This window comes from Homarus americanus, unplaced genomic scaffold (genome assembly GCF_018991925.1).
Source record: "Homarus americanus isolate GMGI-L3 unplaced genomic scaffold, GMGI_Hamer_2.0 scaffold40343, whole genome shotgun sequence".
Classification (NCBI taxonomy): domain Eukaryota; kingdom Metazoa; phylum Arthropoda; class Malacostraca; order Decapoda; family Nephropidae; genus Homarus; species Homarus americanus.
This window is the reverse complement of record NW_024729812.1, coordinates 196,523-209,367: the sequence shown is the minus strand read 5'-3', so window position 1 is coordinate 209,367 and position 12,845 is coordinate 196,523. Positions and strand designations below refer to the sequence as shown.

Genomic DNA, 12,845 nt, shown 5'->3' with positions numbered 1-12,845 from the left:
TAATTTGTCTAATTTAAAACCATTGTATCGAGTTCGCTCCTGGTTCAATAGTTTGAGTACTTTTGTTATGTCCCCTTTGTTTAGACCTGACTTCAATTTATACACCTCCATCATATCGCCCCTCACTCTACGTCTCTTGAGGGAGTGCAAATTAAGAAGCTTAAACCTGTCTCTGTACTTAAAGTTCCTAATGCCCGGGATTAGTCTTGCCATTCCCCTCTGAATTATTTCTAGGTATTCTATATCCATTCTGTAATACGATGACCAGAATTGAACTGCGTAGTACATGTGAGGTCTCCCAAGCGCAGGAATTATTTTTTTTTGCTGCACATCTCTGCACTATTATTAACATTATTTCACGTGTTTTTGCCTCCGTACCACACATTTATTTTCAGTACAGATGACCCTGAATCACACCGTATGACCTGACCTCTATTTTTACTCTCTTGGCCAGCCACTACGACCGTCTCCAGGGTGGTACTGGCAGGCCTCACCGCTAGACTGCCGTGCGAGCTGCCCCTCCCCCCTGACAGGCCTACCCTTATCCTATGGTACAGGAACCAAGCCACTAAACCCTTCTACAGGTAGGTCTTAATATCTACAGTAAGTGTTCCTCTTTCTACAGGTATATCTTCTTGTACAGGTAGGTAATCCTTGCTTCTACGGGTAGGTAATCTCTTTTCTATAGGTAGTTTTTCCCTTCTACAGGTAGGACCAATTTTCTACAGGTAGGCTCACTATTTTGCAGGTAAGCTCTCTCCTCTACAGGTAGGCTCTATTTTCTACAGGTAGGCTCTCTCTTCTAAAGGTAGGCTCTCTCTTCTACAGGTAGGCTCTCTCTTCTACAGGTAGGCTCTCTCTTCTACAGGTGGCTCTCTCTTCTACAGGTTGGCTCTCTCTTCTACAGGTAGGCTCTCTCTTCAGGTAGGCTCTCTCTTCTACAGGTTGGCTCTCTCTCCTACAGGTAGGCTCTCTCTTCTACAGGTAGGCTCTCTCTTCTACAGGTAGGCTCTCTCTTCTACAGGTAGGCTCTCTCTTCTACAGGTAGCTTCTCTCTTCTACAGGTAGGCTCTCTCTTCTACAGGTAGCCGCTCTCTTCTACAGGTAGGCTCTCTCTTCTACAGGTAGGCTCTCTTTTCTACATTTCTACAGGTATGCCAAGATAATATTATGTTGAAGGTGACTTGACTGTGGATAGGTGCATGTGGATATAGAACATATATGTGTGGATAGATTTGGGTTACTAGTAATGCATGTGGGTAGATGGATGAATGTGGATACAGCGTGTGAATGCATTAGTGTAGATACAGTGTCTGGGTGGGTACATGCTTATGGATAAAGCCTGTAGGTGGATAGGGGTGTGAATACATTGCAGAGGTGGATAGATACGGATACAGCATTAAGATAGACGGATAAATGCGGATATAGCGTTTTGATGGACATTAGCAGACTCAATCGTTATATAGAAATATTGTGTGTGTGAGTGAGACAGAGAGAGAGAGAGAGAGAGAGAGAGAGAGAGAGAGAGAGAGAGAGAGAGAGAGAGAGAGAGATGAACAAGCAAATGATGTGAGAAGAGAAGGCTACAGTACCCAGTCTTGGTAGAGAAGTAAGACTATTATCAAGTATAATTAAGTACACAAAGGTAATATATAGTGTATTAATGCAGTCATGAGAGTTACCATTAATTACCACCAGAAGTCAAGAGATCTCATATAATTTCATGGTGTGGTCAACCGCTTGTCATTAAATCTTACCAAAGGTCATCTGAGGTCGACCACATGCCATTAGATTATACAAAAGGTCACGGTTCCGTTATGTATCATCAATATTTTTAGAGGTCAACTAAGGTCACTGATTGTTACAAATATGTATATATCAGAAAGGTTAAAAGAGGTTAATATTTTTTTTTTTTTTTTTTACAGTTTCGACGCCAGGAATTCGACGACTGGACGCCACAAGTACTATGACGATTCACCGCTGGGTCAGAGGTCAAAGTTTAAGCTGGAGACCTTTCAACACAACTTCCAGGTGAGATGGTGTTAATAAGCTGTTTGTTACCTGTGATTAACCCCTGTATCTCTCTCTATTTGCTCTCTATCTCTATCTATTTCTCTCTCTCTATCACTATCTCTCTCTCTTTCTCTCTTTCTCTTTTTCTCTCTATCTCTTTATCTCTCTCTCTCTCTTTCTATCTCTCTATCTCTATCTCCATTTTCTCTCTCTCTCTCTCTTTCTATCTCTCTATCTCTATCTCCATTTTCTCTCTCTCTCTCACTTTATCTCTCTCTCTCTCTGTTCCTGCACAGCTTCAAGATGAGGGTGTTTATCAAGGCCAGAATATACCGTGTTATTTCCACCGTGTTTCTGCTGTTGACGTTAAAAGATTATTTATTTAATTATATAAAGTTTTGTGATGGATTATCTTTCTCTGTTTCTCTATCTCCGTCTTTCTCTGTCATTTTATCTGTCTATTTATCTGTCTATATTTCTGTCCTTGTCAAAACGTCTGTCTTTAAGTCTGTCTATCAGTTTGCATCTCTTTTATCTATCAGTCTACCTATCTATCGATTTATCTACCTATTTACCTTACCGTCTATCAATTGTTTACTTCTCTCTCTCTCTCTCTCTCTCTCTCTCTCTCTATCACACACAAACATAAACAAACACACGTACAAACAATATTTTAGAGACAACCTCAGTATTACAAACAATATCCCGTGGCTAACAGTTTGTTTGTCTTAGGGGTTTGTTTATTTCCTAATGTCATTATTATTTTTACCACAGAAGGAAACAACATGTAGTGTAAACAGCCTCAACACACAGCTGCAAACAAGATATTGTACTCAAGGGGTTATGGTATCATACTCAACGGGTTAAATCATTGTACTCAAGGGGTTATGTCATCGTACTTAAGGGGTTAATTCATCATAGTCAAGGGGTAAAATCATCGTACTCAAGGTGCTAAATCATCATTTTTGAGGGGTTAAATCATCGTACTCAAGGGGTTAAATCATCGTACTCGAGGTGTTAAATTATCATAGTCAAGGGGTTAAATCATCGTAATCAAAGGGTTAAATAATGGTACTCAAGGTGTTAAATTATCATACTCAAGGGGTTAAATCTTCGTACTCAATGGGTTAAATCATCGTACTCAAGGGGTTAAATCATCGTACTCAGAGGGTTAAATAATCGTACTCAAGGTGTTAAATCATTGTACACAATGGGTTAAATTATCGCACTCAAGGGGTTAAATTATCGTACTCAATGGGTTAAATCATCGTACTCAAGGGGTTAAATTATCGAACTCAAGGGGTTAAATTAAATTATCGATCTCAAGCGGCTAAATTATCGTACTCAAGGGGTTAAATCATCGTACTCAAGGGGTTAAATCATCGTACTCAATGGGTTAAATTATCGTACTCAAGGGGTTAAATCATCGTAATTGGGGTTAAATTATCGTACCTATGGGGTTAAATCATCGTACTCAAGGGGTTACTTAGGAAAAATAAATCCTGAATAAAAATACGCAAATTCAACCACTGATAATCGCCTGAGTTCACTTGATCACCCTAAGTAAAAGAATGATATAAAAAAAAAAACCAGGACTTATAATACTTAAAAAATTTATGAATAGGAAATAAATAAATAAAACGACTGAGATATTTGATAATTTAGGGAAATATTTAGGAGACGCTAAAGTTATAAATGGGAGAACGAGGTGGAAATAAGGAGAAGAATAATTGATAATTCTGGGAAGTATTGGAAAACCGTGAAAATTTAAATGGAGTGTCGGGTTGAAAAATGAATGACCATCGGTAGCTGAGAGAGAATGAGAGCTGGTGGAGAGAGTGTTAGAGAGGGAGGAGAAGGGAGGAGAGGGTGGTGGAGGGGAGGAGAAGGGGAGGAGAGGTGGTGGGAGAGTGTTGGAGAGGGAGGAGAATGGGAGGGGAGAGGTGGTGGGGAGAGTTTGGAGAGGGAGGAGAAGAGGAGGGGAGGAGGGTGGTGGGAGAAGGTGTTGGAGAGGAGGAGAAGGAGAGGGGAGAGGTGGTGGTGGGAGAGAGTGTTGGAGAGGGAGGAGAAGAGGAGGGGAGAGGTGGTGGTGGAGAAGGTGTTGGAGAGGAGAGAAGGAGAGGGAGAGGTGGTGGTGGAGAGAGTGTTGGAGAGGAGGGGATGGGAGGTGAGGTGGGAGAGAGGTTGGAGAGGGAGGAGAAGGAGAGGGGAGGTGGTGGTGGAGAGAGGTTGGAGAGGGAGGGAGGGGGTGAGAGGTTGGAGAGATTGTTGGGAAGAGGAGAAGGGAGGAGAGGTGAGAGGTGGTGGTGGTGGAGAGAGTGTTGGAGAGGGGAAGAAGGAGGGAGAGGTGAGAGGTGGTGGTGGGAGAGAGTGTTGTGGAGAGGGAGGAATGGGACAGGGAGGTGAGAGGTGGTGGGAGAAGGTGTTGGAGAGGAGGAGAATGGGAGGGGAGAGGTGGTGAGAGAGTGTTGGAAAGGGACGAGAAGGGAGAGGTGAGATGTGGTTGTGGTGGTGGTGGAGAGAGTGTTGAGGAGAGGAAGAAGGGAGGGGAGAGGTGAGAGGTGGTGGTGGAGAGAGTGTTGGAGAGGAGGAGAATGGGAGGGAGGGAGGTGGTGAGAGAAGGTGGAGAGGGAGGAGAATGGAGGGAGGTGGTGGTGGGGAGTGTTGAGAGGAGAGAAGGAGAGGGAGAGGTAGGGTGGGAGAAGGTGTTGGAGAGGAGGAAAGAAAGGGAGAGGAGAGGTGGTGGTGAGAAAGTTGGAGAGGAGAGAAGGAGCGAGGGGAGGTGAGAGGTGGTGAGAGAGGTGTTGAGAGGAAGGGGAGAGGGGTGAGAGGTGGTGGTGAGAGAGTGTTGGAGAGGGAGGAGAAGGGAAGGGAGGAGGTGGTTGTGGTGGTGGAGAGAGTGTGAGAGGAGGAGAAGGAAGGTGAGAGGTGGTTGTGGTGGTGGTGGAGAGAGTGTTGAGAGGGACGAGAAGGAGAGGTGAGAGGTGGTTGTGGTGGTGGAGAGAGTGTTGGAGAGGAGGAGAAGGAAGGAAAGAGGTGGTTGTGGTGGTGGTGGAGAGAGTGTTGGGTGGTGGAGAGGGAGTATAGAGAACGAGAGAGGGGCAAGATGAGATTGTGAAAATGATGGAGAGGAAGAAGGAAAGGGAAACCTGGTGGTGGAGAAAGGAGAAAGGAGTGAGGGAGAAGTGAGAGGTGGTGATGGAGAGGATGTTGGAGAGGTAGTTTACTGTCTGATAGAAAAATTATACCTAAAGAAGTTAGGCTAGGTTAGGCTAGGTTAGGTTAGGTTAGGTTAGGTTAGGTTAGGTTAGGTTAGGTTAGGTTAGGCTGTGTGTGAAACTATTAATTTTGGCCTAACTGTATTTCTTAAGGTCTACAGCACATGATCGTTTACGGCCGGTCACAAGTTTCCCCCAAAAGTGAACTATATAAAAGTTATCGCTAATCGGCAATTATCCTTATTCAGTATAACATAAACACTGAGCAGTTGTTGATAAGTAACACTGTATGTAGACGATTAGTTCCTGGTGATATGAGTGACCTACCACCACATCCCGAGTGACGTCACAACATGGCCACCGTTGAAATTACCTTGATTTTTATTTACAATTTGTTAAAAAAAAACCCACGTATTCATTTACTCTCGGAAACAGTAAAAACCTCAAAGAAAAAAATCAAAGTAACGAAACAAATCTCGTGAATAATGGCGAGTTAAATCCTCTTATTTGAAGATTAAATTTTCATGTCGACATTTCATCAGTTAGAGAACACATTTTGGAGGAATGGAATGTTAGGTTGTTCTCTCTAGAATTAGTTAGGTCGTTTATTAATGACGGAGGGAGGGGAGGCGACCCAGGTAAATCTATTCCGGAAAATGATTAGTCTTGATTCAGCTATACCGGAATGACGTAATGCGCGGGGTCAGAGGTCAAGGCGCAGGGTCAGAGGTCAAGGCGCAGGGTCAGAGGTCAAGGCGCAGGTTCAGGTGATGAGCGGTGATGTGGTGAGTGGAGGAGGATGGGGAGTGGGAGGAGGAGGAGGTGAGGGAGTGGTTAGAGGAATGGGCGGAGGAGAAGGGAGGTGGTCAGTGGAGGAGGTGATGAAAAGGGAGAAAGAGGTGAAGTGGAAGGAGGTGAAGGGGGCAGAGGAGGAGTAAGTGGAGCAGATGAGGAAGTAGTAGTAGTAGTAGTAGTAGTAGTAGTAGTAGTAGTAGTAGTGTAGTAAGAGGAGGAGGAGAGTAAAGAAAATGGAGGGAGAGGATAAAAAAGAACAAAGGAGTAAAAGAAAGAAAGAAAGAAAGGAATATATAACAGTAAATAAAATGAAAAAAATTAATAACAAAAAGGAATAAAATAATGAAACAGAATAAGACAAATTTGTTACCTGTTGAATCACTAATTAGAGGTGAACTGGAAGCAACATTCATAAATGTTTATAAGTTAAGTTTTCAAACATAAATGGTCTTTTCTCTCCATTTATTAAGAAAATAAACTATTGCACAATTACTAGGATATCACCGTAATTAAAGCTATGAGCTGTGAGCGTGAATAATGGTCGAAGCTTGTAAGTAGTTAGCTTCGTGATTACACGTCTAGCGGGCGTGAGAGACAGACTGGCCGAGAGCGGGTTACTTTATTCACGACCCTGCAGTCAAGAGACGAGGGTTCAGTGGGAATGCACAGTCACATCTCCACTTGATGACTACTCACGGCTCAGAGGAAAGTTACCGTGGGTGATGTAATTATATAAACCTAATGTATATAACCCACATTTATATAAGTATTAGCCCATGTTTGTTAGAAAGGGCTGATACAAGTTGATAAAAACTTATAGAAAGAATAGGAAGAGGCACCCGGCAATAAAGAGAGGAAGAGAATAAGACAATAAATGAAAATATGAAGAAAAACGAAAGATAATGAACAGAGATAATGAAAGAGGAACACGGGATGGGAAATGAATGGATAAGAATATAAGGATTGTATGAAAAATAGTGAATAAATTAATACCAGTTAAGTATCAATATATTTGTCATTATATCAAATAAAAATGAGAAAAATAGCTGCTTGTTATTTCATCTGTCAGTCTGTCTGTCTGTCTGTCTGTCTGTCTGTCTGTCTGTCTGTCTGTCGGTCTGTCTGTCTATTTACATCTGTACTTATCTCTGTCTCTCTCATTTTTCTTATTTTTCTCTTTTCTTATACTATTTTTTTCATTTTAGTTACTATTTTTCCTTTCTTTGTACGACATCGAAAAGCATAATTTTGTTTTCCTAATTATTGTAACTCATGTCGATCGAAAATAGAAAGATAGATAGATATGTTACAGGTAAAACCCCAAAAGGTAAAAAGCAGTTTTAACTAGAAGCCACACAAGCTGTTTTATACAACTAGTATTAACTAGGCAAAACTAGCTATACCTGAGGAAGCCGGGGAAAACCAGAAATCAAGGACTAGCATAAAATTAAACAGTTTTAACTAAACATTTATGTTAAAACAACAACACTGTGTGAGAAAACTAGTCCTGGATTTCGGGTTTTCCAGAGCATCCTTAGGTGCAACTAGTTTTGCATAGTTAATACTAGTTGTATCGTACATCGTTTGTGGTTCCTAGTTTTAACTAGTTACTAGTTAAAACTTTTGTACTTATTTCGGGTTTTTACTGTAACAGTTATATAGACAAATATAGAGAGATGAATAGACATGACAGCCGATGGAGCTACAATACTATTATGTCATGCCACACAAGACATGACACTGGGGTGAGCTTTACTGTCAGTATGTCATATACCCAGTAAAACATAACATACCCGGCTGAGCTTGGCCAGACATGTCGCGCTGTGTTTTGGGTGTATAATGTACGAGCCGGGTGTTGTCTGTCCGGCCGGATCTATGTCCCGCCTTGTTTGGAGCCGGATTCTCGAAGGTTCGTATGTTGAATTAATTCTTCCATAAACCGAAGATGTCTTTTGTCTTAACCGGACTTGTGAGAATATATATATATATATATATATATATATATATATATATATATATATATATATATATATATATATATATATATATATATATATATATATATATATATATATATAATTTTTCTTTATACGGACGTAATATGAAAGCATGTAATTTTCCGTTAACTGAACATTTGAGAACTAGTCTTTTCTCACCTAACCGGACACGTAACAGCGCGTCTAGCCACCTCACTTAGGCAACCGTAAGTCCCCAAATAGAGTAAAACGTTGGGAATTATGTCATCGTAAGTTGGAGTAATTGGCCTCTTAGTATATTTTGAGTCGATGTAACTGAAGCGAAAAAATTGTAAAAATTGTGTGTATCTCCCATCACAACGCTCTCTCTCTCTCTCTCTCTCTCTCTCTCTCTCTCTCTCTCTCTCTCTCTCTCTCTCTCTCTCTCTCTCTCTCTCTCTGTGTGTGTGTGTGTGTGTGTGTGTGTGTGTGTATTCACGCCTCAAAGGAACGGTGTTTGTGTTTGATGCATTCTGTCACGTTGAAAAGCTCCCCACACACACACACACACACACACACACACACACACACACACACACACACACACACACTTTGATATGAGCGTTTGGCCTTTGCTTTCTCTTGTCACGTTTGATATTTTTTTATTAATTTTTTTCTGTAAAATCTTGACAATTGATACAAATTAACAATACAGAATAAATATGGAGAAAATGTATATCTTTCATATATGTATTGAGTCTGATAATCTCTCTCTCTCTCTCTCTCTCTCTCTCTCTCTCTCTCCCCTCACCACAACCATCAACAAAACATTGCCTCGTTCACCCTGTTAATGGCCAATTACTTCACGGTTTACACTTAACTCTCTCAACGAGCGAAAACTGTGGGTCATTCATCATCCTTCATTCTTTCATTCAATCTTTCTTTTATTTATTATTTTCTTTTTGTCTTGGGTTTTGCCTTCATTTCATTGTATTTCTTTATCATTAGCTCCTTTATTGAGTCTCTTTATTCATTTTTTCATTCATTTTCAGAATTTTTCGTATATGGAGATTCATTCATTCATTTATAGTTCCATTTTTTTCTCTCTCTCTCTTTTACTGTCTCTCATTTATTTCCTTCTTATGTCTCACCTTCTCTCCTGTATCTTAATAATTTCTCGTTATTTCTCAGTCTCTCCTAACACTCACTATTACCCATCATTATATCTCTCATCCATTTCTCTCTATCTCTCACTACATCTCAACCATTTCCCTGCCCTCTCTCACTCATTTCTCTTATAATCTAGTGTCTCTTACTATCCATCTCTCACTATCTCTCACCTATTTCTCTTGCTGTCTCTCACTTCTTACTCTCACATCTCTCACCATTTCTCACCTACTACTCTCCTAATTCTCTCACTATCTCTCACTTCTCGCGTCCCTTGGGAGGGCTTCCCATCCCTCTCTCACCTGTCCGACTTACCTGTCTTAACCTAATTAGCTGCCGCCGCCGCCTCCCTCATGATAATATTGAGGTTTTTCATAATTATTTTTTATTATAATTTATTTTATTTATTATATGTACAATCAGTTTATTTTTTTAGCGTTGTTTGATGATTTTTTTTCTTATGTTTTGTTCAACTAAAGTAAATTTCTGTTATTTATTTATTTTTTTTTCATATTTTTAGGTTTATCTTTAGTGTTTATTCCATATTGTTTTACATTTTCTTTTATATCCTAAGTTATTTTTTTTTTACATTAGGTTATTTTTTTTACATATTTTTTACTCAAAGTTATTATCCATTTTTCAGTAAAATATAAGTATTTTGTGACGTTTTTTTCTAAATTTGTTTCATTACTTTTTTTTTTTTACAGATTTTGTTCATTCAATTTTCTTATGATTTATTTTAGAAACTTTAAAAAAATATTATTGTAGGATATTATCTATATTTATATATACATTTTTTAATATAGTTTTATAATTTTAAATTCTTACAACTGTTTCCAGATTTATTATTCCTTATTCTGATTATTTTTTTTACGTTTTATTATTTTTTACACATATATTTACTGCAAATGTTAAATAATTATTTCTTTACATATCTTTTCTTACATTTTATAAACATTAACTTTATTTCAGTTACATCATACATATACATAGATAATACTTTAACAAATACATTTTTCATTTCTACCTGCTCATAATAGTTTTTACTCATCTAAAATTCCTTATAACATTTACAAAAAATTTTCATATTTACAATTTTTTTTAACCTTTACACTTTCATGACAATTTCCACTAATTCCTTTTACAATAAAATTTTAAATAGTTTGTTCATAGGTCTTATTCAGGGAAGCAGGGAGAACAGCGTTACTTATTCATTTATTCATATTACCCTTCATCCATTCATTCATTCATATGAGTAATCAAATGTATATCTCTTCATTTATTTGTCTGCCTGTGTATCCCAAACTGCACCACCCTCTATTTATTTTCTCGTTGCCTGTAATTTAATCCACACGATATTATATTCTCGTAATGCCGTTGTGGGCGAGTGGATAGAGCGCTCACTTCCCGTTCCAAAGACCACTGGTTCGATTCTGAGTCGCGTCCAGTCTGAAATTGTGCCTGATTATTGATATAGTTAATTACATCGATTGTTTGTTATTAATGAACCAGGTCCTTTGTCTGTCTGTCATCAGTTGTTTGGTCTCTTAAAGATAATTGGATAAAGTAATTCATTTTATTGTTAGTTAGAGTGTGATTGTGTGTCTCATTACCTGGATCAATTGTATTGTGTGTCTGAGTGTGTGTCAGTCATGTGTTTTTAACCTGTGGAAGTCGTGGTTTTCTATCTGTCTGTCTGTCTGTCTGTCCGCCCGTCCGTCCGTCCGTCTCTCACTCTCTACACTGTTGTACATGTTATAGGGAAACCATCCATCCATCCATCCTACTACTACTACTACTACTACTACTACTACTACTACTACTACTACTACTACTACTACTACTACTACTACTACTCTGCTGTCACTCGGAACCGAGTATAACGATCATCCAGCTATGATACAATGATATGAGTTATTAAGGACAGCACCTAGGTTGGTGAGTTCCGAGGTGACTAGAGAGGCCGATACGGGACCTGCAAGGTTGATCACAGATTTTGCACATGTGGGGGGCTACATCTAGTGCGGGAGGGGCGGCGGCAGCGTCTTTCCGGCGCTGGCGCTTGTCTGCCTCGGTTTGCAGTCGGGCTAACTCGAAAGTATTGATACCTTCTTGTGTGGTGATCCTCTAAGCGTTACAGTGTGGAGGGGGGTGGGGGTCCGACTTGACACTTTTTCAGATTTGTCTTAAGACTATCCTTATACCTTTTCAGTTGCCCGCCAGCGTTACGTTTACTATTCGTTAGGTGACTGGAAAATAGCTGCTTTGGCAGTCTATTGTCGTCCATGTGGGTAACATGGCCATTCCAGCGTAGTTGTTCATGAATAATGGTAGCCTCAATGCTCCTACAGTTGGTGTCAGCAAGAATACTGGCATTTTTTTTCCTGTCTTCCCAGCGAACTCGGAGGATGGAACGAACACTATCTTAGTGAAAGTTTTCAAGTGTCTTGAGGTGCCTCCTTATGTGACCCATGTCTCGCTGCCATATAGCATGGTGGAGACGACCACTGCTTGATATACGTGTAACTTTGTAGATAATTTCAGCTCTCTACAGCTGAAGACACGGTTTCGGAGTCTGCCAAAGGCTTGAGATTCACATCTGAACCGATGCTGAAAATCTCCATTGATGTCCGCTGTGCGAGTCGAGGTGCCGTAAGTGGGTAACATTAGAGAAGGTAGTACCGTTAAGCTGGATGGATGATGGAGGTGTAGAAGAACCAAGGGCAGGCTGAAAGAAAATCTGAGTCTTACATACATTCACCTCAAGGCCGAAGTGTGCATACGTATCTTCGTAGGTGTTCAGGATCTCCTGTAGGTCGCGTTCAGTGTGAGTGACAAGGGTGAGGTCGTCTGCATACTGAAGCTCAGTAATGGAAGCTGCCGACACCTTTGTTATTGCCTGGAGTCGTCTTATGTTGAAAAGACCCTTCATCCTGTACTCGATGTCCACCCAGCCGGCTAAATTGGGCTGGCACGATTAAGGAAGGCAGTCATGAAAATGGAAAAGAGAGTTGGTGCCAGTATACATCCTTGTTTAACTCCCGTTTTGATGGGGAAGAACTCAGACTCGGTGCTATTGTGCAGGACACTGCCATTCACGCCATCGTGGAGTTGCCTCACAATGGCGATGAATTTTGGTGGGCAGCCAAAACGGCTGAGGGTCCACCAGAGAGCTTCCATGTTGACCGAGTCGAAGGCCTTGGTCACGACGCTGTTCTCTGCACTTTTCCTGTATCTGACGGGCAGCAAAGATCATGTCAGTAGTGCCACGTGATGGTTTACAGCCACACTGAGATTTTGGGAGGAAGTTTTCCTCCTCAGGAAGAAGTCTGTTTAGGAGGACTCCGGCGATAATCTTGCCAGCTACGGACAGCAGCGAGATCCCACGGTAGTTGCCAAAGTCTGACCGGTCTCCCTTGTTCTTATAAATATTAACGATGGAGGCGTCTTTAAGAGTTTGGGGGGATTTCCTCCTTCTCCCATATATTCTCCAGGAGAGAGTGGAGACGGCTGGTAAGCACAGGTCCTCCTGCTTTATACACCTCGGCTGGAATTCCATCAGGTCCAGAGGCTTTGTTATTTTACATCTGTTTGATGGCAATCCATCCATCCATCTCTCTTTCTCTCTCTCTTTCTCTCTCTCTCTCTCTCTCTCCATTGTTATAGGAAGGTGTCAGAGCCAGGTGGAGAGCGGTAC

The 12,845-nt window shown here is 40.7% G+C and overlaps 1 protein-coding gene across 1 annotated transcript in view; it reads left to right on the top strand.

The window, feature by feature from the left end:
- The window catches only part of LOC121866831, a 95,789-nt gene that overhangs the window by 29,568 nt on the left and 53,376 nt on the right, over positions 1-12,845 (top strand). Inside the window, exons 2-3 of the mRNA XM_042366569.1 lie at positions 455-584; positions 1,926-2,031. Of these exons, the coding sequence (XP_042222503.1) occupies positions 455-584; positions 1,926-2,031 (236 nt within the window). The remainder of the gene's footprint in view (positions 1-454; positions 585-1,925; positions 2,032-12,845) is intronic.